Source organism: Anguilla rostrata, chromosome 10, assembly GCF_018555375.3.
Source record: "Anguilla rostrata isolate EN2019 chromosome 10, ASM1855537v3, whole genome shotgun sequence".
NCBI classification, from domain to species: Eukaryota; Metazoa; Chordata; class Actinopteri; order Anguilliformes; family Anguillidae; genus Anguilla; species Anguilla rostrata.
The window spans coordinates 98,401-120,215 of record NC_057942.1 but is presented as its reverse complement, the minus strand read 5'-3'; the positions used below and the strand labels follow the sequence as shown (position 1 = coordinate 120,215).

The following is a 21,815-nucleotide window of genomic DNA, read 5'->3' as shown; positions in this document are numbered from 1 at the left end:
GTCGTGTGGAACTCAACATGCCACGTGTTGTTTTCTGTCGGATAAGGTCGACTGTGGCACAAGGGTTTAACTTGTGGCGAGTGTATGGAATCAAGAGGACAAAAGGTCTTGTAATTCGTGGCTCTGTTAATACGCATCGTTGAAAGTTAATATCATATGCACTGCTGAATTGAGTCTTGACATATCGACGAGCTAGCTAGTTATTCCTGGAAACATGTCCACCCTTGTTTCACGCACGGTGACTAAATTACTCTCCAGACAATGTCCAACATGGTGAGTTCTGACGAATTGAACGTTTTGCCAAGTGTAAATATGTATCGCTGTTAGGTTATTTTTGGTGAAGCTCAGTAACTGACTGTAAAGATGTACGGGATGTTATTACGTCTGTGTAGATCGCATGCGAGCACGATACTCGTGCATCCGAGTGCATTGTGACTGCCAGTTACATCGACAGCCGTGATTGCAGTAACCTCTGGTTTTTTGTTTTTGTTTAGCCCATTGACAAGATTTGATGCTCATCTCAGATATAGCCATTGGTTTCCCTCAGTCATGGCCCTTAAGACGTCTCCCCCTTTAAGGTTTGTGTGGAAATGTCGCGTTCCTATAGTAAATCAACGTTCCAAAGTTAGCCATACCTGTTCATTCTATGGAGGAAATCACGGTAAATATTTAAAATGTAAAAATGTTTTTTGGCTTCTACTCTAACCCTCGCTGTAATGTGAAAATAAACAGAGCAGAGCCCACAAAGAAGAAAAAAGTAGACCCAAAGCGCGAGCAACAAAGGAAAGAGCGCCTGAGGAAGAAGATCAAGAGACTGGAGAAAGTCCCCCCTGAGCTCATACCTATCGATGACTTCATCACTCCAGTCAGATACCGCGATGAAACCAGGTGTATATCACAATCTCACCCATCACATAGACCAGGTATATATCACAGACTCACTCATCACACAGACCAGGTATATATCACAGTCTCACTCATCACACAGACCAGGTATATATCACAGTCTCACTCATCACACAGACCAGGTATATATCACAGTCTCACTCATCACACAGACCTGTCCTTAACTCTGTGACTATCAGTTACAGATTTGTCATCGGTTTGCATTTCAGGGTTCGTACTCCACCACAGCTGCCGTTTGAAGAGAGGGAGCGCAGGGCTCTGCTCCTGAAAGAGTGGTCCAGGTACAAGCAGTCTCAACACGAGGCTGAAATGGAGGCCATCACCCAGGCTTTGGAGGCCCAGAGGGAGGCCCTGGAGGAGCTGAAGCTGGAGTCAGAGGAGCTGTACTGCGCTGCACTCAAACCAGACCCATTACTCCTGCCTCTCCATCAACAAGGGCCGAGCTACACCCCCCCCAAACACAGCTATGAGCCACCCGAAGGCAAATACAATGACATCACCAAAGTCCACGTCCAATAGGGAACACTGACACTCTTCTGCATTTATGTGACCTTTTTTACAGCACAAACAGCATTGAGACCTACATTACATTCCCAGACATATTCAGCCCACTTTGAAGAAACCTTTGAGGTTGCAGAAACATGTGGTTGAAGCTGCAAATGAATGCCTGCAGAAGGCTCAATAGCGTAGGAAGGTTTCAAAGGTGCTCAACAGTGCAAGCCAAAGCTTAACAACGTATACTCATCCTTACTGTTCAAGGTGTTCATTTTGATTCAGTAAAAAAAAATGTGACTGTCTCAAATTTGAGAGTAAGGGTAAAATTAAGGATGCCCGTTTAAATTGTATTTATTGTTTTGTATGATGTAAAACGCACTGTACACAAGGAGTCTTGTGAAATAAAGAGCCATATATCCTGCAACAATAATTACAGAGACCGTAACCTCAGTCTGAAGTGACCATTAACATACAAGACATGTGAACTCTGGGGGACTTTTGAATAAAACTGAAATTGAGAAGCAGAAATTGTTGTACATCGAGTGGAAGAACATTTAAATAAGGGGGTTACATTCACCATGGTCCTTTGCCATTTTGGCTGTCTTGACAAACTGTACAAAAATGAAGTGGATGGGCACACAGGATCTTCAGGTGCGCAAGGATTCATGAGTCCTGGGGCGTGTCCTGGGGGAGAGGCAGGTGCCAGTCTGCCGGAGGTTTCTGCCGGAGTTTCCACACAGGAGCAAACGTCCTCTGCCTGGCCACCCGTGCTCTCTCGCTCTGCTGCAGCAGGGCCTGTAGCAGAGGGACCAGTTATGGGAATGTGCATCAACTGAAACATTCTCCGTCCAAAAGGCTCAATGTACGACACTGTCTTTGCGGTCACAAGCCCACTGGCATTTTCATTTTGGCTCCTTTTAAGGTACTGTTGTAGCACATGGAGGAGCCTACAGTCTGGTAACAAATCCAGACCACGCTAGTGTCTATTGTGGCACACCGTCACACAAGCCAACACACAACTCACAGCTCACTGGGCACCAGTGATCCCCAATGATTGATTGGGTGCCAGTAATTTCAAACTGAACGCGAAATGTCTTCCTCTGACTTATGTCTGTGTAAGGCCAATTTACAAACCGTGGTGTGACATCACCTGCTTCAGAGGGAAGCGCATGCTTATCTGAACCCTCCTGAGCTGAGAGCAGAGGCTGTGATGGCTGTTTCAGTGTGAGCAACCTGAGCAGTACCAGGGCAGGTGTGTCCTCACCTTAGTCTCAGCACTGGGGCTCTTCTCCCAGTCACAGCAGGCGTAGTAGTCATCCTTCCACTGCTGACAGCTGGGGGTGGAGCCGAAGGTGTAGTAGTGGTGGAAGCGATTCCACAGGCTTCTGCAGTGTCTGAACTCACTCCAGTACTCCTCACAGGACCGAGGAGGCTACGGGACGGAAATAAAGCTTTTCTTTAGGGACAAACTTTAAGAGACAAGCTTTGATCAAATCTAGAAAATAAGATGTATAAATGAGCCCCTCCCATCGGGATATTGAAGGTAAACACCTCCTTAATCACCTGTGATAATAAATATAAAAACCCAATTATCTGTACTACCAACAGAAATGATTTTCTGCACGGGGAGCAATTTAAAAAATAATTTAGTGGGTGAACTGTTGACCATTCTGAAAAGAAAGCAAATCAGCTCTCTGTCCTGTGCTTCAGTAAAGATAAAGGCAGCAAGGGACAAGGTCAGGATTATTTCATACCCGGATCTGCACCTGAAGAAAACTGGCGAAACATGTATGGTGCTTAAAAACGTATATAACCATAACAGCATGACCACAGGCCCAATCTGAATGTTGTGATAAGCACATAATAAAAACGGTTCAAAGCCGACACTACCATTTTGCTATTGTTCTGCAATCACAGCTTCGTTTCGTCGGGGCCATGCCATAAGGTAGGGAGGCCACACAGCGCATTTTTAATGATAAATCACCATACAGCCAGCAGGAAAACTCAGCAGGCTAACAAGAGAAAAACACTGAAAGAGGTGCAATGACAAAAGATACGAATTAAAACAAGAGTAAAGAGTAACAACAGACAAGAGTAATCTGTATACTCTCGGTATACTGGAACGCCTTTGTCCGACTACGTCAACAATATACAGCTAGCAGGATAACTAGCCAGCCCGTGCGACGCAGTGGGAATTATTATACACTGTTCAAACTTCAACTTCGAAAGGGATTAACGTTACTGTCAAAATGTGTCAGCATTAAGCTAACGAACCACACACACTTAGTGAGTGGATCACGTCCGTGACATGTCACAACATCAAACAGATAGCTGGCATGCTAGTAAGTGAATTATAACACAATGATTAAATGTTTAACTGGTAAGAAGCCATGTAGAAAGTGGGCTACATTCAACTTAACTCCTCTGTAGACGTTTACTCCGGAAAGTAACTGTGACTGCCTTAATCATCGTGGTTTTTAAAGGAAAAACCATATCTTACCCTCCAGTGAGCATTAACGCCTGCCATTCCGACAGGAACAACATACAGCAAAGACCATAGAACAACGTGAACTAGCCAATCAACGACTCAGAAAACATGTTAAGTCCCACCTCTTCCTTGAACCATGTGTTGTAGTTCTTCTGGCGCTAATTTGCGGAGTGAAAGCGGGGAGAACAAGGAGCTTCATAAGACTGTTCCATACAAGGGATAACAGCAAAGAGACAGTGCGATTTTATTTCCTTCGAAGGGAACTGAATCTAATCTCTTGTCATTCTATACTTTCTGACAATATAGGACAGACGTCCGTTTTCTTTTAGTAGCCAATGAGGATGTCTACCAATCACGTAGTACGTTGGTACTACGAACGGTAGAATACCGACGGTAATTGGGAAATATTTTATAGCAAAACGTCCCTGGGCTATCACCGTCATAAATGTAGAATTTACTGTTATTGTGAATGTATCCATGTAGATGACTTGTACGTATTTCTTGTGTATTACTTTAAAAGTGGAATACAATAATTATAATGGAAAAATAATAACTGAAATTCACAAAAGAAAGTCGACCCTATATATTAATTCAAACATTTTCTGGTTCATGTAAGCCATGAAAATGTATTTATGTAAGTACTTGCTAAGTTTGTTACTCAAACTTAATAAAATCATTAGATGAATCCTTATCTGAATCTGGGCCCAACAATCACACTGAATAATCTGTTTTGTATGAGTAGAACAAGGGCTATGAAAGCACAGATTTACTCCTCTAGTTTTATTCAAAACACTCATTTATTGTATTGTGTGCATATACAAACAGTACATTTTCTCCTCGTTTTCAGCAATTGGTGATCTGGAATATAAACTTGATAAATAACACCAAAAAAAAAAAAGATTATTTTTTTAAATCCCAAGGCTGCTCCACTTCCTTCAAGGATACAGCTTTTCTCAAACATTTTAATAAACTTACCGGACCAATGCTAACCTTTAAAAATGCAGTCATATTCTCAAAGAAGAACTGCACTGTTCTGAAGGATATAGAGTTGTATTAACAAAAAATGAAAATGAAAATTAATCCCTGTTAGGTGAGAAAGAAAACGTATTTTGTTTTAGGGTTCTGAGATTACATGAGGAATTTCTTTGTTATTCCATGTGGCGATTGCAGTTGCAGTCTCTGGTCAGCCTGTGCACAGTTGTGTCCGTAGCTTCTCTACGGTTTCCTTCCTTTCTTGCGTAGAGACTGTCCCTCCCCAGAGAAAGCGATGAACCGGCTCATGGTGTCCTCCTGCAAAGCTCACAGACACCAGTCAGTTACTGTCAGTAGAGTCAAAGCACAGACAAGTGCCCCTTATTTACCGACTATTGCAACCAACAAGCATGCAGGTGCTAAACAGGAATGTGCTTCAGGAAAAACATTTAAATATTTAGCAGCTTAAGCTATATTTGCCCTGTGTCATATTCCAGCTGTTGGTTCAAACTTCCAGGTTCGGCTTCTGCTAGATTATTATTTTTACGTCACCGCCATGCATACATCATCAGTCTTCTTGGGCTGAGGTCGTGAATTCCTGATGAAGGAAATCCGCCCGATTTTGTATTCATAGTTGGGAATCCCCCTGCAGAGGAAAAAGGGGCACAGGCTGGGTTCAGGACATTTCACAGCGTTCCCACTGAAACCGTAAAAAACAGCATATGGATGACTTTCCCTTTGTGTGAAATCATTGATGATTCTAAAGAGCTGGATGAGGGAAGGCAGCAGGGGCGCAGGAGAGATTTTTGAAGTGGGGGGGGACCAAACTGTGAGCAAAAGAAAGATCTCAACTTTTAAGCTTATACAACTACCCCGATCCGGGGGGACGAATAGGGGTCCCCACGAAACTTGGGGGGACGTATCCCCCTCGTCCCCCCCGCCATCTGCGCCCCTGGATGGCAGTATATCTCTGACTTTTTCAATGGCACACGAAAACCCTGAGAACAGAAAAAAACATCTGGGGCTCAAGATCTCCAGACCTTCTGATGTCACTGGGATCGAGGGGAGCGGGACTGGGCTCAATGCCTTTCTTCTTGCCATCCAGACGATTTCCCGAGCCAGTGAATGCCTGAGGAGAAAGCAAAATAAACCAATAATGCCAGTTCAGTTAACTGTGAGCTCAGCTATAATACACTTATTATAAACCAGCTCCATCTCCAGTCCAGGAGGACCACGGTGTCTGCAGGTTTAACTGCAGTTCTCATGGGCCACTGTGCCTGCTGGGTTAACTCCAGCCCTGAGGGGGCGCTGTGCCTGCAGGCGTAACTCCAGTCCTGGAGGGGCCCCCCGCCATAACATCAGTAGAATTCCCTTCCCCTCCCAAAAAAGCCAGTCACTTGTCTTAGCCCTTGTAATGTCTTGTAATTCTATTTATTTAATCATAACATTACTTCTCTCCCTCTTATCTTGCAGGTCTTGAAGAAAGCACCTTGATGGTGACGCGTAATTCATTGTAACCTTGCCCATATCCATCTCTACAGTGTTTGCTTACCATGTGAAATACATTGTTGTAAGTTGCATTGATTATTACACCTGCTATACAGAGTAATTCTTCACATGTAAGATCATCATAGGCTATGTGTAATGCTTTGTCGTGCTTGTGCACTTCAGGGACAAACATATTTTTAACTTACACGGAATCCAAGGTCCATTTCGGCATAACTGCTGGGGTCACCCTCTTCCTCCTGTGGAGGGAATGAGGAAGAAAGATGCTTCATGAAAAATCCAACTAACCGATCTTTGTATGGAATTATGTGGCAGGCTGGCACATGCAGACTGGCATGGGCAGACTGGCACGGGCAGACGGGCACGGGCAGACGGGCACAGGCAGACTGGTACAGGCAGAATGGCACGGGCAGACGGGCACAGGCAGACTGGTACAGGCAGGCTGGCACAGGCAGAGTGGCACAGGCAGACTGGTACTAGAGGAGTGGCACGGGCAGACTGGCACAGGCAGACGGGCACAGGCAGACTGGTACGGGCAGAATGGCATGGGCAGACTGGCACAGGCAGACTGGCACTGGCAGAGTGGCACAGGCAGACTGGTACTAGAGAAGTGGCACAGGCAGAATGGCACAGGCAGACTGGTACTGGCAGAATGGCACAGGCAGACTGGCACAGGCAGACTGGCACTGGCAGAGTGGCACAGGCAGACAGGTACTAGCAGAGTGGCACAGGCAGAATGGCACAGGCAGACTGGTACTAGCAGAATGGCACAGGCAGACGGCCACAGGCAGACGGGCACAGGCAGAATGGCACGGGCAGACTGGCACAGGCAGACTGGCACAGGCAGACTGGCACAGGCAGAATGGCACGGGCAGAATGGCACGGGCAGAATGGCACGGGCAGAATGGCACAGGCAGACGGCCACAGGCAGAATGGCATGGGCAGAATGGCACGGGCAGAATGGCACAGGCAGACTGGCACAGGCAGACGGGCACAGGCAGACGGGCACAGGCAGACGGGCACAGGCAGAATGGCAGTGACGTACTGAAGGCTCTTCAGGATGCTGGGAGCGGCGTTCTGGCTCTTTATAACCCAGCGGTGCATCAAAATCCACCTGCATAAAAACACACCCAACGAAGTTTAACCCACAGAACATTCTGTTAAACTCTTTATGTATTTTCATTCATTCTATTTCACTTCACAGTAAGCAGGAGGTCACACTGCTTAGTTCCATTTAAACATTTAGTTTTCTAAAGAATAATCTTCCTCTTTCTCCATAGTTAGGACTATTTGACACATATTTTATTTGTAAGTGACATAATCTGTGTACTTACATTCATATCACACTCAATGATGGATACTGCCTTATCTGGCTTGGTCTCCATAACCCGCAGTTCATAGATCTAAACAGAGAATGGGTTAGGGGTTTGGGTGTGAGACACACAGATACCAGCACAAAAGCCTTATGTTCTCTGAAAAACAATTTTCCAAACCACTCCACTCCTGAACTGCAGAACAGTATGAAAACTGGTCTGTACAATGACCGTGATTAAAGAAAGGTCCTTGCGAATTTCAGAAAACCATTTCCATGGCCAGGGATTGTACTCCATCTGCCCATCAATGATACCATCTTTGGGGTGCTACCTCCTCCCCATTTCTTCCACTCGCAATGCAACAATACCTTTTCATTGTAGTTTATTGCAATAACATCCCCAGTGGTCAGGCATGCAAAGTTTCTTAATGCATTTTCCAATCTACAGATGCACAAGTTATGGAATAACACTGAAGCAGCAAACAGAAGAACAAGCATCACCCTAGAAACTCAGACAATGACATATCAGAATTACATAAGCATGAACACACATACTTGTACGTACTGGTAATTCTAAATAAATGAAACAAATGCTGAATTACAACCAAACAGTGGGTGGTTTTAAAACATTCTTAGTATAATGGAAAGACTAACGCTCAGTAACTACCTATCCAGTAGTCCACAGTAATCTGGGGTTAATCCCTAGTGGGGCACCATTTCTGTGCTTAACCTGTTGTGCTATGCTTCAGTAAGAATCCAGCTGCCTAAATGTGTAACATGTAGTGTTGAGTGAGGTTGCTGCTTTAGACGTGTTAGGCATTAGTGTTGAGTGAGGTAGCTGCTTTAGATGTATTAGGCATTAGTGTGGAGTGAGGTAGCTGCTTTAGATGTGTTAGGCATTAGTGTTGAGTGAGGTAGCTGCTTTAGACATGGGGTAATAGTTAATGGTTTCAATGCTCATATCATTCAAGAAGCTGAGAAAAGGATACACTGCTTTGGGGTTGGTGATGTCCAGGAAATCTGGACTCTGGGGCTGGAATTTGGAGTATGTGGCCACCATGAGGTTAACACTTTCCACCTGCACCAGTCCACCCTCTTCCAGCAGCAGGTTCTGCATCATCTGTGGGGGAAAATGTGACACAGAAGAACCAGCAGTGTGCACATCCATCATAGTTACAGGTACACAACAAAAATATGTTGGTAATGTGTAGAAACAGCATCCACAAGCTGTGGCCGGCAGTAAATCGTGCCTGTTTACTGCAATAGCTGCAATGCTCTTCCTAGGTCCTGTTCTACTGCGTGAGCAGCCATGCTTCCACCACACCAGTCTGTCAGGTTCCCGGTAGAGACCGGACTGAAAGCACCTTGAAGCTGAGGTACAGGCTGTGAGTGTGTGGCTATGTGCACATGCACATGGGCGTAAGAAAGGCTTTATCGCTCCCACATTAAGCGATGAATAACATGCTGGATAACATGTTTCCATCATACAACAAATAATGAAAAGTCATCATATCACAAACAAATTCAAGGACTTGAATTAAAAAATTATGCTCAACAACAATAATGCTTGCAAACCTCAAAAAGCTACCAGAGATGTGACAAACCATGTTGATAATGTGAAACACAATTTATGCACTTGAGAAATCTGCAGTGAAACTGTGCCGCTCACCCAGTGAGGAAGGTAGCAAATTCCTTCATCAGCAACAAACTCCAACACACCGCAGTGAGTCATCCGATCTGAGTTCTTATTGGTCAGCTTGAACAACATTGGATATGTGATGTTAAGACGGCCTGCAATAGAAAGGATCAGATCGTATGTCACTTGTGATTATAAATTCAAAACCATATTAGAAAGCAAACGTTAACCTGAGATGTCAAGCTCTGCATACTTACTGAGCTGGTCAAGTGCAGAAGGGGGCATGATGACTGAAACGAAGAAAGATCATGTCTGCAGGAGTATTACTTGCACAAACACAGTGGCTGGCACTACATGCAGAAGAACTGTATTCAAAATACAAAACAAAATTCCCTAAAATACCATGCAACAATAACATAGCGCACTGATTTCATATCATACATCACAATCAATAGTCAACTCAATTGTTTCTGCGCGGTACAAATAGCTGTAAGACAAAGGCAGTACTTTTTCCTCCCTTTTCCACATCAGATCGGTCATTGGGTCCAGCCAGCATGGACACAGAGTAGCAACGGTATTGCGTGGAGAAACGGTTTTGGAAAGCCCGCGGAATTGGGTGGTCAAACATGTTGAAGGAGAACTGTCAAATTAAGAGAAAACATTATCAATAAAAACATATTGCATCCAAAAGCACGAACGTGAATTAAGTTCGCTATTAAGCAACTTCTCAACTACCTAATGACAGCTAGGCACATGTTGTGTCAAGCAGGCTTTTCGCAAACAGACATTTCTTTTCATTTTTGTAAAAATATGTTAGAACGTTAAATGTTAGTACGTTCAATTAGCTTCCGAGCTAGGTGAGTAGGTGGACTGTAGCTAGGCTGGCTAAACAACCCCAATCGATTAAGACTAACATCAGCAATGGCACAAAATATCGACAGCGAGCTATCCTGCCTAGAATCCGTCCAGGTTCGATCACCCAGTTTTCTATTTATCACTTCACCAAACTTGCAAAATGACCGCTTGATTTTTATGTAATGCAAAGTTAGCTAGCCAGCTAACGATACATTTTTGTCAACGGTGACAGTGCATCTTTTTCTTTATTAGTTCTTCGCGACAATACAAACTATACCTGTTAAACTTTGTACACCGGTATAATAATTCTATAATTAAGCACATACCATGTTGAAAAGTTAATTACGTGTAATGAACAATGTAATTAACGAGTAACTGTGGAAGTCAGATCCTCCGTCCCTCCTGAAACCAGCTCTATCACACTGTCAGGAATGCGAAGCTAAAGATACTGCCACCTTACGGAGAGCCTGCGCTCTGCAGTTTGCAGGAAGCTGTCCGAGACGCAAGGAAATGACGACAAAGACATAACAAACTAGGCATAGCCAATCATAACAGACAAGCACAAAATCCCCCTCCAAATTTTTGCTCAGAGTTTCACACGATTGGTTTAAACGTTTGTTTTTGGTCGACCATGCACTACAGAAATGTATTCAATTGGATAGATTAATACCTTCTTTGTACCACAATAGGTCACATAATTGACAAAGCGGTTTCCCATTGGTTATTTTTATTTAGTTTAAGCCAATGTGAACATAAGTAAATTTGGCGCCAGAGTTTTAACAAGAAGTGTCCAGCTAGCTACCAGCGGACGTAAAGTGGTAACATGTTATAGCGTTTTTATTCTTCGTTTGGCGTTTATTTTACACAAAGAAATTACGAGTACCGAGTCGTTATCAATTTAAACTAACTTGTATCCAAAGGCTTAAACAGTGAACGAAGATAAGCAGACATGTTTGTGACTGATATTCGGAAAGAATTTTATGACGTTGTTGTCAACCAGGTGAGTGCTGTGTTCAGTAATTAATAAACGTTGGCAAATGTACTCCGCTTGTTTTGTGAGGTTTAATATTTTCCCCCACAATTTTCCTTGTTTATAGCGGGTCGCGCTCTTGGTATCGTCAGATATCGACGCTCTGTGTGCGTGCAAAATATTGCAAGTAAGATTGGTGTCTTTCTTTTACACTGGCCATAACGTTATTTATATTTTATTCTATTTAACTCACTAGTAGTAAAACTGATATAGGAAATACATTTCCATTGCACAGGCCTTATTCCACTGTGACCAAGTTCAGTACACCCTGGTGCCGGTGACAGGCTGGCAGGACTTGGAAACTGCGTTCCTGGAGCACAAGGAGCAGGTAAAGTTAATGTAGCCTACTGTCCTACCGCGTCTCTTCCGCTGCGGTGTCTTACAGTAGCTTGCACAGTTAGCTGCTTATTTATTTCTGGTCTTATTTCCATTCGTTTACCTATGACCTGATTGAGCGCGTGTTCTGTGGCGCTGTGATATCACATTCCTGCTTCATTACAGTTCAGCTATTTCCTGTTGATCAACTGCGGAGCGAATGTTGACCTGCTGGAGACGCTGCAGCCTGACGATGACTCTGTTTTCTTCATCTGCGACACGCATCGGCCGGTGGACGTGGTGAACGTGTATAATGACACACAGGTAGAAGAGGCAGCAATGCACCGGGGAAGTTTATGGGTTGTGGGACCGTAAGCAGCACAAGTTTAATCACTTCATTGAAACTGCCGACCCTTCTACACAGATTAAGTTGCTCATCAAGCAAGATGACGACCTAGGTGTCCCTGCCTATGATGATATCTTCAGAGACGAGGAGGAAGAGGAGGAAGGGGAAGATTCTGGAAATGAGAGCGATGGTGGCTCAGAGCCTTCTGGGAAAAGGAGGCGTTTTGATGAGGTGGGCGCAAGTTTGCGACGGGGCGGCACTGCTGTGTTTAAGCCATCCCTGTTGTCTTCATATTATGTCTACATACCATGTCCATAGGGTCAGAAATGACCCACTCTTGCCAGACCCTCTGATAAAGCCTCTTCGTTGAATTTTAAGCCCTAAATCAATATTTTTCAACCAGGCTCTCATCAATTATTTGATGAATAACAGTTTTCCAACTTCCCAGTCCAGAAAGGCTGTATGTTGTCAGTCTTTACCACTTGTTTTACTACAGAAGTGACCCTAACCCTACAGAACACATCATAATAGTTTTTTTGTTTGTTTTTTGCTGTAATTGATGTTGTGCCACTTAACTTTGATTATGACTTCTGATTTCATAACTGCAGGGTAAAAAAGACTTGAGACCATCTTTGTACCCTGATTGTGTACCGCTTTTATAAAAAAACTGGTTGGGTCACTCCAGGGAAGGTCATCAAATTTCAAGCTGAATAAATTAAATTTCAAGGGTTTTCATTGCTTTTAAGCTCAGGTCAGTGAATGCGCTGTGCTGTTGAACGCGCTGTGCGGTCCGGTTGAATGCACTGTGCGGTTGAACGCGCTGTGTGGTTCTGTTGAACTCGCTGTGCTGTTGTACACCCTGTGCTGTTGAATGCGCTGTGCTGTTGTACACCCTGTGCGGTTGAACGCGCTGTGTGGTTCTGTTGAATGCGCTGTGCTGTTGTACACCCTGTGCTGTTGAACGCGCTGTGCGGTGCTGTTGAACGCGCTGTGCGGTGCTGTTGAATGAGCTGTGCTGTTGTACACCCTGTGCTGTTGAACGCGCTGTGCGGTGCTGTTGAATGAGCTGTGCTGTTGTACACCCTGTGCTGTTGAACGCGCTGTGCGGTGCTGTTGAACGCGCTGTGCGGTGCTGTTGAATGCGCTGTGTGGTTAAATGGTCGTGTTCGTCTGCCGTAGGGCGCTTTGGAGAGGAGGATTGAGCGGCAGAGGGAGCGACGCAGTTGGGAAGCCCGGAGGTAAGCGGCTCACTGCATAACAGTCTGACTGAATCACCCGCTGCATAAGAATCTGACTGAATCACTCGCTGGGTAACAGTCTGACTGAATCACTCGCTGTGTAACAGTCTGACTGAATCACTCGCTGCGTAACAGTCTGACTGAATCACTCGCTGGGTAACAGTCTGACTGAATCACTCGCTGTGTAACAGTCTGACTGAATCACTCGCTGCGTAACAGTCTGACTGAATCACTCGCTGCGTAACAGTCTGACTGAATCACTCGCCGTGTAACAGCCTGACTGAATCACTCGCTGTGTAACAGTCTGACTGAATCACTCGCTGCGGTGTGATTGAATCACTCACTGTGTAACAGTTTGACTGAATCACTTGCTGTGTAACAGCCTGACTGAATCACTCGCTGCGTAACAGTCTGACTGAATCACTCGCTGTGTAACAGCCTGACTGAATCACTCGCTGCGGTGTGATTGAATCACTCGCCGTGTAACAGTCTGACTGAATCACTCGCTGCGGTGTGATTGAATCACTCACTGTGTAACAGCCTGACTGAATCACTCGCTGTGTAACAGTCTGACTGAATCACTCGCTGCGGTGTGATTGAATCACTCGCCGTGTAACAGTCTGACTGAATCACTCGCTGTGGTGTGATTGAATCACTCACTGTGTAACAGCCTGACTGAATCACTCGCTGTGTAACAGTCTGACTGAATCACTCGCTGCGGTGTGATTGAATCACTCACTGTGTAACAGTTTGACTGAATCACTTGCTGTGTAACAGCCTGACTGAATCACTCGCTGCGTAACAGTCTGACTGAATCACTCGCTGCGGTGTGATTGAATCACTCTCTGTGTAACAGCCTGACTGAATCACTCGCTGCGGTGTGATTGAATCACTCGCCGTGTAACAGTCTGACTGAATCACTCGCTGCGGTGTGATTGAATCACTCTCTGTGTAACAGCCTGACTGAATCACTCGCTGTGTAACAGTCTGACTGAATCACTCGCTGCGGTGTGATTGAATCACTCGCCGTGTAACAGTCTGACTGAATCACTCGCTGTGGTGTGATTGAATCACTCACTGTGTAACAGCCTGACTGAATCACTTGCTGTGTAACAGTCTGACTGAATCACTCGCTGTGTAACAGTCTGACTGAATCACTCGCTGCGTAGCAGTCTGACTGAATCACTCGCTGCGTAGCAGTCTGACTGAATCACTCGCTGCGTAACAGTCTGACTGAATCGCGTGAGTGTTCACTCGCTGTGTAACGATCTGATGATGCAATTTTGTTTCGTTTAGGAGGGAGATCTTATTTGAATATGAACAATACGAGTATCACGGAACTTCTGTGAGTATTGCTTGATCTTTAATCGTTCTGTTGTGCTTACTTAAATGGAGATGGATGACCATGTGAAATGCATTTTTGTAAGTTGCTTTGGCTGAAAATATCTTTTAAATGGCTTAATTATGAATGGATATGATGGGGAAAGATCTTTCTCTGAAAACTTCCTGTATTTTCTAGTCTGCCATGGTGTTATTTGAGCTTGCATGGGTCATGACTAAGGATACCAAAGATATGCTGTGGTAAGTGAGAATCTGTGATTCTCATTCTCATTTTTATTCATATTGTAAGTCATCATTATTCAGGAACACAGTGTGACCAGAATCTGGAACCAGTGTTTTTAGCCTTTGGATAGAATGAGCTGTGGTGAGATGTAATGATAGACATGCAAAGTTAACTATACAGACCAGCACCCCTTCTGTAAGGCTAAGCTTGTGAAGCCCCTGGAAGTAAGCCAGTACTGCGCTTGTTGAGGGCAATGCATTGGAGCTCCATTAAAGTGAATGTACTGGATTTAATGAACTGTGCTTCTGTATTCCTTAATTGTACTTTTCCTCTTACAGGTGGGCCATTATTGGGCTGGTGGATCAGTGGGTGCATGATAAAATCACTCAGTAAGAATCTCCCATTTATACACTCCTCAGGCTAACTGTCAGTAGTGGGTTAATTACTTTGAATCCTGGCAATGTTCCAAAAAGTGCATTTTACATGTTCAGCAATTAGACGGGAAGTCATTTTTACCAGCGTGTTACAGGCTGTTACCAACTATCTAAGCACCGAAAAGAAACTAGATTGAAATGTGTGTGTGTTCTCCATCTTGACTGCACGGTCTGGCTGCCTTCCATGCACTATAACAATTTTTTTCTGGTTCTTTTTCTAACTTCTGAATAACACCTGATTGGTTGCGATGGTTCTCTGTCCTGCAGTATGAAGTATGTAACTGATGTAGCCAAACTGCAGCGTCACGTCTCGCGACACAACCACCACAATGAAGATGAGGAGAACTCCCTGTCCATCGACTGCATGAGGATCTCCTTTGAGTACGAGTATCCTTCCAGGCCTGGTCCAGGCTGTGTATGAGTATCCTATGGTCCTGGTCCAGGCTGTGTATGAGTATCCTATGGTCCTGGTCCAGGCTGTGCATGAGTATCCTACAGGCCTGGTCCAGGCTGTGTATGAGTATCCTACAGGCCTGGTCCAGGCTGTGTATGAGTGTCCTACAGGCCTGACCTTAACTCCCTGTGCAGTCTGCGTTTAGCCCTCTATCAGCACTGGTCTCTGTACGAGAGCATTTGCAACTCCTGCTACACCTCCTCCTGCTTCAAACTCTGGTCTATGCATGGCCAGAAGAAGCTGCAGGAGTTCCTTGCTGACATGGGGTGCGTCATTCCTCTTAGCAACCTAACACTCCACATATGTACATCATTGTGATTAATGCTTTCCAGCTGGTTACAGTGAATGCACTATAAGTAGCATGCTCTTTGGTTCTTAGTGTCTAAAGCAATTTGATCTTAGAAGCCATATTTGAGCAGCTGAATGAGGATAACCGTGCATTTCCTTTTCCAGCCTTCCCCTTAAGCAGGTCAGGCAGAAGTTCAGCTCCATGGACATGTCCATCAAAGAGAACTTGCGGGAGGTCATAGAAGAATCTTCCAGTAAATACGGGTAAGAGCAGGGCTTACCCAGACTGCCTCACGCAGCACTCTGTCAGTGTCATCGCAGGTAAATCTCACCTGTGCCAACAGAATGAGAGATATCCGCATCCAGACATTCGGAGTCCATTTCGGCTTCAAGAACAAGTTCCTGGCCAGTGATGTGGTGCATGGTGCTGCCGCCCTGCTGGAGAACGTAGAGAAGGATGAGAGCGGCAGCGACAACTTTATCAAGGCTCTGGACTGCCTCTCCAGGTACAGCGCTGGGGATGTGGCTCTGAGTGTAATGTAATGTAATGAGTGTGTGGGTCAGTCGATCAACAAGGTTTTTGGTATGGGTGGGGTTTGGTTTGAGCGGTGGTTGTTATGGGTGGGGTTTGTTGGTTTGAATGGTGGTTGGTCAGGATGGTTTGTTGGTTTGAGCTGTGGTTGGTAAGGATGGTTTGTTGGTCTGAGCGGTGGTTGGTAAGGATGGTTTGTTGGTTTGAGTGGTAGTTGGTATCGGTGTGGTTTGTTGGTTTGAGTGGTGGTTGGTAAGGGTGAGGTCTGTTGGTTTGAGCGGTGGTTGGTAAGGATGGTTTGTTGGTTTGAGCGGTGGTTGGTAAGGATGGTTTGTTGGTTTGAGCGGTGGTTGGTAAGGATGGTTTGTTGGTTTGAGTGGTAGTTGGTATGGGTGTGGTTTGTTGGTTTGAGTGGTGGTTGGTATGGGTGAGGTCTGTTGGTTTGAGCGGTGGTTGGTAAGGATGGTTTGTTGGTTTGAGCTGTGGTTGGTATGGGTGTGCTTTGTTGGTTTGAGGGTTGTGGGCGTGTCTTGTGGCTGTTTTAGATTTTGTGACTCTGCTTCCTGTAGGAGTAATATAGACCGCCTGCACCGGGGCATCGATTTAGCCAAGAAGAAGCTGATGGCTATCCAGCAGACTGTGGCCAGCTGCATCTGTACCAACCTCATCCTTTCCCAGGGACCTTTCCTGTACTGCTACCTGATGGAGGTGAGCCTGTCTGTGGTGATTTTGATCCTGAATGGTAGAATATTGAGGACCTCCAGCATATGGCTGTGCTGTTAATGCCTGATAAGTAATCTAATTATGTGGTTCCCTTGCCCTGTGGAAGCCTTTCCTGTGCTGTTGCACTGAAGTGAATATCAGGGGAATATCCAGGCCTGAGTGTAGGATAAGGTGAGGGGTTTGGGCTTGTAGGGTAAGGTGAGGGGTTTGGGCCCGTAGTGTGAGGTGAGGGGTTTGGGCCCGTAGTGTGAGGTGAGGGGTTTGGGCCCGTAGTGTGAGGTGAGGGGGTTTGGGTCTGTAGAGTGAGGTGAGGGGGTTTGGGTCTGTAGAGTGAGGTGAGGGGTTTGGGCCCGTAGTGTGAGGTGAGGGGGTTTGGGTCCGTAGTGTGAGGTGAGGGGGTTTGGGTCCGTAGTGTGAGGTGAGGGGGTTTGGGTCCGTAGAGTGAGGTGAGGGGGTTTGGGTCCGTAGTGTGAGGTGAGGGGTTTGGGTCTGTAGTGTGAGGTGAGGGGTTTGGGTCTGTAGAGTGAGGTGAGGGGGTTTGGGCCCGTAGTGTGAGGTGAGGGGGTTTGGGCCCGTAGTGTGAGGTGAGGGGGTTTGGGCCCGTAGTGTGAGGTGAGGGGGTTTGGGCCCGTAGTGTGAGGTGAGGGGGGTTTGGGCCCGTAGTGTGAGGTGAGGGGGGTTTGGGCCCGTAGTGTGAGGTGAGGGGGTTTGGGCCCGTAGTGTGAGGTGAGGGGGGTTTGGGCCCGTAGTGTGAGGTGAGGGGGTTTGGGCCCGTAGTGTGAGGTGAGGGGGGTTTGGGCCCGTAGTGTGAGGTGAGGGGGGTTTGGGCCCGTAGTGTGAGGTGAGGGGGTTTGGGCCCGTAGTGTGAGGTGAGGGGGTTTGGGCCCGTAGTGTGAGGTGAGGGGGTTTGGGCCGTAGAGTAGGTGAGGGGTTTGGGTCCGTAGAGTAAGGTGAGGGGTTTGGGTCCGTAGTGTGAGGTGAGGGGTTTGGGTCCGTAGTGTGAGGTGAGGGGGTTTGGGCCCGTAGTGTGAGGTGAGGGGGTTTGGGTCTGCTCTGGGGGTGAACGTGCCCGTTTGCAACTGCAGGGGACCCCAGATGTGAGGCTGTTCTCCAAGCCCATGGCTCTGCTGCTGCTCAGCAAGTACCTGCTGAAGGCCTTTGTTCGCTCGGTGAGTTCCACCATTGTGTGTGTCAGCCGTCATTTTACCCCCAACGCCTGCTTGTTCATTTCACTCTAAACACAGATGTAAATACCTTCTGGATAATGCTGTCTCCAAATGTCTGCCAGCTAAACATGGGCCTGCCTTTCTTCATAGACTAGGAACAAGCGTTGCAGGCTACTCCCACTGGTCATGGCCGCTCCTCTGGACGTGGAGAAGGGGACAGTCATAGTGCTCGGGATTCCACCAGAGTCTGAGACGTCTGACAAAAAGAAGTAAGGTGTCACTGTGTATGTCAGCCATGACTGTAGACCCCTCCGTTTCTCTCTGTTCACAGCTTGGTTACTGTTGCTGTGGGGAAAACGGGAGAGGTGCTGCAGTGGGAAAGCTCACTAGAGAATGTACAGAACAGGAGCACAGGCTCAGTGTGAGCTCTAACAGGAGCACAGGCTCAGTGTGAGCTCTGACAGGAGCACAGGCTCAGTGTGAGCTCTGACAGGAGCACAGGCTCAGTGCGAGCTCTGACAGGAGCACAGGCAGGGCATTGTGTAACGCAGTTGGCTCTGTAGTTTTTTTGGCAGGGCGTTTGAGAAGGCTGCAGAGAGCACCAGCTCCAGGACGTTACACGACAACTTCGATATGTCCAGTGAGTAAGCGGATTACCTTCATCTTCAGTTGCAGTTTTATTACTATAATGCTGGAGGAGTCATGGAGGTTCTTAAATGGAAAAATATATAACCTTTTAACTGAAGTACTTGTGTTCACTTCCATATTTCACAAATGGCATATTTTAGACGTTAAAATAAATGTAACCTGTTTTTACAAGGTCATTATAACTGTTCTGATTACTGTCTGTTGTACTGTGGTGCATTTTATATGTAAGATGGCCACTGTGGGACATAGGGGGGTCTGTGACCTTGCCCCTGTAGAGCTCTAGTTTCACCCTAAAATTGGCTACAAATTCAGACCCATGGCCAGTGTAGGGGGGTGTGACTTTAGTCATGTTGGGAACCACTGTGGTGTGAAACCCCATTTTCTGTAACAAGCAAATGATTTATTCCAAAAGGCTCCAGTAGATGGCAGCCTACTCTCAGAACTTCCAGCTTGCCTGAGAGGAGGTGTCTGAACTCCTGATCTGATTACTCACAAATGCGGTTTCATAAAATGAACAGAAATAATGGTTACCAGAAAGCATGTGTTGTGTGTGAATGGGTTTGGGTTCAGGGTTGGGTTAGGGTTTGGGTTTAGGGTTGGGTTGGGTTCAGGGTTGGGTTAGGGTTTAGGGTTGGGTTTGGGTTTAGAGTTGGGTTCAGGGTTGGGTTAGGGTATAGGGTTGGGTTAGGGTTGGGTTTGGGTTTAAGGTTGGGTTAGGTTTGGGTTCAGGGTTAGGTGATAGGTTGGGTTAGGGTGGGTGGTTTAGCGTAGGCTTGGTTAGGTTAGGTGGTTTGGGTTTAGTCGTAGTTGTTGGGTGGTTAGGTATAGGTGTAGGTGGTAAGTTTAGTTGGAGGTGCTAGGTTGTTGTCTAGGGTTAGGGGTAGGTTAGGGTTAGCATCAGCCTGAGCTAAAGCTTGTTTCCCTGCTTCTTGTCCCGCCCCAGTTATTGAGCTGAAGATGGAGGACAGGAGCAAGTTTCTGGATGCACTGGTCACCCTGCTGTCCTGAAGGTGAGGCACCGTCGCAGGCTATGCCCGCCCGCAGCCAGGCCAGAGTTTATTTCAGCTCAGCCCTGCAGTGTCTGCTGGAGTGAATCACAGCAGCAAATGCAGCTCTTACTGCAGCTTTAGTGTTACTGAACACTGCTGCAGTCACTGCACACGCTCCACTGAGCTGCAGCTTTAGTGCACTGAACACCATGTGAAGCGGATGTTTTCTGCAGGGTTATGTGTTCATTGCTCTGGTGTTGGTGGTCTAATGTAATATTTGTTTCTCCTTTCTTTCAGGTCTTTGTTCTGGAAAGTTTGTCTGTTTATTTTTGTGTTTGTGTGGGGTTGTTTTTTTCCACATTTTTAATCTGTTTGTGTTCTGTAAATAGTGATTTTTTAAAATTGTCATGTTACAAATGTTTGAATAAATGATTTTATTAACCCAGAAATATTTTCTCACTCTACATACATTAAGATTACAGATGTCATCGGCCTGTATCTGGTCTGTTGAGCTTGGCAGGGTGTTCTGTAGGTTTGTGTGCAGCTGGTGTGCCTAGTTGGCGTAGCTGGGTGTCGCTGTAGGTTTGTGCGTAGCTGGGTGTTGCTCTACGTTTGTGCGTAGCTGGGTGTTGTTCTACGTTTGTGCGTAGCTGGGTGTTCTAGGTTTATGCATAGCTGGGTGTTGCTGTTTGTTTGTGTGTAGCTGGGTGTTTGCTGTAGGTTTGTGCGTAGCTGGGTGTTGCTGTTCGTTTGTGTGTAGCTGGGTGTTTGCTGTAGGTTTGTGCGTAGCTGGGTGTTGCTGTTCGTTTGTGTAGCTGGGTGTTGTTGTAGGTTTGTGCGTAGCTGGGTGTAGCTGTAGGTTTGTGCGCAGCTGGGTGTCTAGTTGCGTAGCTGGGTGTCTGTAGGTTTGTGCGCAGCTGGGTGTTGTTCTAGGTTTGTGCGTAGCTGGGTGTCGCTGTAGGTTTGTGCGTAGCTGGGTGTTGTTGTAGGTTTGTGCGTAGCTGGGTGTTGTTCTAGGTTTGTGTGCAGCTGGGTGTTGTTCTAGGTTTGTGCATAGCTGGGTGTTGCTGGTGAGGGTGAAGGCTGTTGTATCATTCCTAGGCATTCTTACCCAAGTGCTGTAGGTGCTACCTGTTTGGTGGTTTGTTACTTGATTGCTGTTATAAAGTTCTTATGCCGACTCCTCATGGATTGACCCAGCTGAGACCACCAGAGAGCTGGTGACTTTCCAGAACCTCTCATTTCTCTTTCACTTCATCCAAAATCATTTCAGTTCACTCAGAGAACCAGAGAGTAATGCCTAATAATATGAGCAAACTGTGGAACTGCAGGCGGATGGACACGTCCACAGCACTGCAGCAGGCTGAGACGGTGAACTGCTTTTGTGTGTAATGTGCTGTATGGCATTGGGTTAAAAGGGAAATTAGCCTGTTATTAATATTCTAGCGTCTGCAGAATGGGTTTCTGCTAAATCTCCTAAATATTCCATTATTCCTGCTGATTTGCCCTGGTCCTTGAAGAGGGCCATGTCTACCGTGCTATGTAAAGTGTGCACGTATATGACTATATTAACGGCACGTTAGAATGAGGTGTCATGAAAAGGGTTAAACTACTCCAAAGACCCTTTGTTTACCTCCCCCCCCCCCCCTCCCCCTCCAAATTTGTCTGATTACAGGGTGGGTCTAGTTTACTTTCTAGGGTTGTAATTACGTTTGGAGCAGAAGGTCCAAGTGAGCCAAATAATTGTTTACTTGCACTTGGCTTGGAAACGATGTGCTTACGGAACTGTGCTGCTCTCTGCCACAGGGGAGCCACCCCCACCCTGTGTGTGCACAGGATTGTCTCTAGTGCTCTTGTCCTTACAGGGTGTGGGGTTCAGGGTGCCCTTGTGTCAGTTCTCTTTAGTGTCCACTCTCCT

General features: G+C 46.1%; 4 protein-coding genes across 4 annotated transcripts; 2 read left to right on the top strand and 2 right to left on the bottom strand.

Annotated features, from left to right (window-relative positions):
* Positions 1 to 32: 32 nt before the first annotated feature.
* On the top strand, positions 33 to 1,831 carry mrpl40 (mitochondrial ribosomal protein L40). Its single transcript, XM_064353254.1, has 4 exons — positions 33 to 273; positions 495 to 578; positions 733 to 888; positions 1,116 to 1,831. The coding sequence occupies exons 1-4, from the start codon at positions 215 to 217 to the stop codon at positions 1,423 to 1,425; spliced, it is 609 nt and encodes a 202-aa protein (XP_064209324.1). The 5' UTR covers positions 33 to 214; the 3' UTR covers positions 1,426 to 1,831.
* Positions 1,737 to 4,011, bottom strand: c10h22orf39 (chromosome 10 C22orf39 homolog). Its single transcript, XM_064353255.1, has 3 exons — positions 3,902 to 4,011; positions 2,666 to 2,833; positions 1,737 to 2,196 (listed from the first exon to the last, which is right to left on the bottom strand). Exons 1-3 carry the CDS (start codon positions 3,926 to 3,928, stop codon positions 2,065 to 2,067), a joined length of 327 nt encoding a protein of 108 aa, XP_064209325.1. The 5' UTR covers positions 3,929 to 4,011; the 3' UTR covers positions 1,737 to 2,064.
* Positions 4,012 to 4,667: 656 nt separating this feature from the next.
* Positions 4,668 to 10,656, bottom strand: ufd1l (ubiquitin recognition factor in ER associated degradation 1). The gene is made up of 12 exons (XM_064353252.1): positions 10,497 to 10,656; positions 9,823 to 9,955; positions 9,573 to 9,605; positions 9,349 to 9,470; positions 8,669 to 8,799; positions 8,049 to 8,121; positions 7,702 to 7,770; positions 7,413 to 7,481; positions 6,556 to 6,606; positions 5,902 to 5,990; positions 5,426 to 5,507; positions 4,668 to 5,179 (listed from the first exon to the last, which is right to left on the bottom strand). The coding sequence occupies exons 1-12, from the start codon at positions 10,497 to 10,499 to the stop codon at positions 5,105 to 5,107; spliced, it is 930 nt and encodes a 309-aa protein (XP_064209322.1). The 5' UTR covers positions 10,500 to 10,656; the 3' UTR covers positions 4,668 to 5,104.
* Positions 10,657 to 10,922: 266 nt separating this feature from the next.
* cdc45 (CDC45 cell division cycle 45 homolog (S. cerevisiae)) lies at positions 10,923 to 20,346 on the top strand. The gene is made up of 19 exons (XM_064353251.1): positions 10,923 to 11,170; positions 11,268 to 11,327; positions 11,436 to 11,528; positions 11,702 to 11,839; positions 11,940 to 12,092; positions 13,041 to 13,099; positions 14,396 to 14,444; positions 14,619 to 14,680; positions 15,002 to 15,052; positions 15,365 to 15,484; positions 15,686 to 15,817; positions 16,005 to 16,103; positions 16,184 to 16,345; positions 16,941 to 17,079; positions 18,180 to 18,263; positions 18,411 to 18,529; positions 18,824 to 18,900; positions 19,852 to 19,918; positions 20,195 to 20,346. The coding sequence occupies exons 1-18, from the start codon at positions 11,120 to 11,122 to the stop codon at positions 19,914 to 19,916; spliced, it is 1,713 nt and encodes a 570-aa protein (XP_064209321.1). The 5' UTR covers positions 10,923 to 11,119; the 3' UTR covers positions 19,917 to 19,918; positions 20,195 to 20,346.
* The last annotated feature ends 1,469 nt before the right edge of the window (positions 20,347 to 21,815 follow it).

Bases quoted from the DNA above. Each gene is read 5' to 3' on its own strand.
- mrpl40 (XM_064353254.1), top strand. From the start codon at position 215: ATGTCCACCCTTGTTTCACGCACGGTGACTAAATTACTCTCCAGACAA. The intron at 274-494 runs GTGAGTTCTGAC...GTTTTTGTTTAG, and splicing joins TCCAGACAATGTCCAACATG to CCCATTGACAAGATTTGATG. The intron at 579-732 runs GTTTGTGTGGAA...GAAAATAAACAG, and splicing joins AAGACGTCTCCCCCTTTAAG to AGCAGAGCCCACAAAGAAGA.
- ufd1l (XM_064353252.1), bottom strand. The intron at 9,471-9,572 runs GTAAGTATGCAG...TTTCTATTGCAG, and splicing joins TTCTGCACTTGACCAGCTCA to GCCGTCTTAACATCACATAT. The intron at 8,122-8,668 runs GTATCCTTTTCT...GTGCATCTGTAG, and splicing joins ATCACCAACCCCAAAGCAGT to ATTGGAAAATGCATTAAGAA.
- c10h22orf39 (XM_064353255.1), bottom strand. From the start codon at position 3,928: ATGGCAGGCGTTAATGCTCACTGGAGG. The intron at 2,834-3,901 runs GTAAGATATGGT...TCCGTCCCGTAG, and splicing joins GCGTTAATGCTCACTGGAGG to CCTCCTCGGTCCTGTGAGGA. The intron at 2,197-2,665 runs GTGAGGACACAC...CCTCTGCTACAG, and splicing joins GCCCCAGTGCTGAGACTAAG to GCCCTGCTGCAGCAGAGCGA.
- cdc45 (XM_064353251.1), top strand. From the start codon at position 11,120: ATGTTTGTGACTGATATTCGGAAAGAATTTTATGACGTTGTTGTCAAC. The intron at 16,104-16,183 runs GTAAGAGCAGGG...CTGTGCCAACAG, and splicing joins GAATCTTCCAGTAAATACGG to AATGAGAGATATCCGCATCC. The intron at 18,530-18,823 runs GTAAGGTGTCAC...TTGGCTCTGTAG, and splicing joins GAGACGTCTGACAAAAAGAA to TTTTTTTGGCAGGGCGTTTG.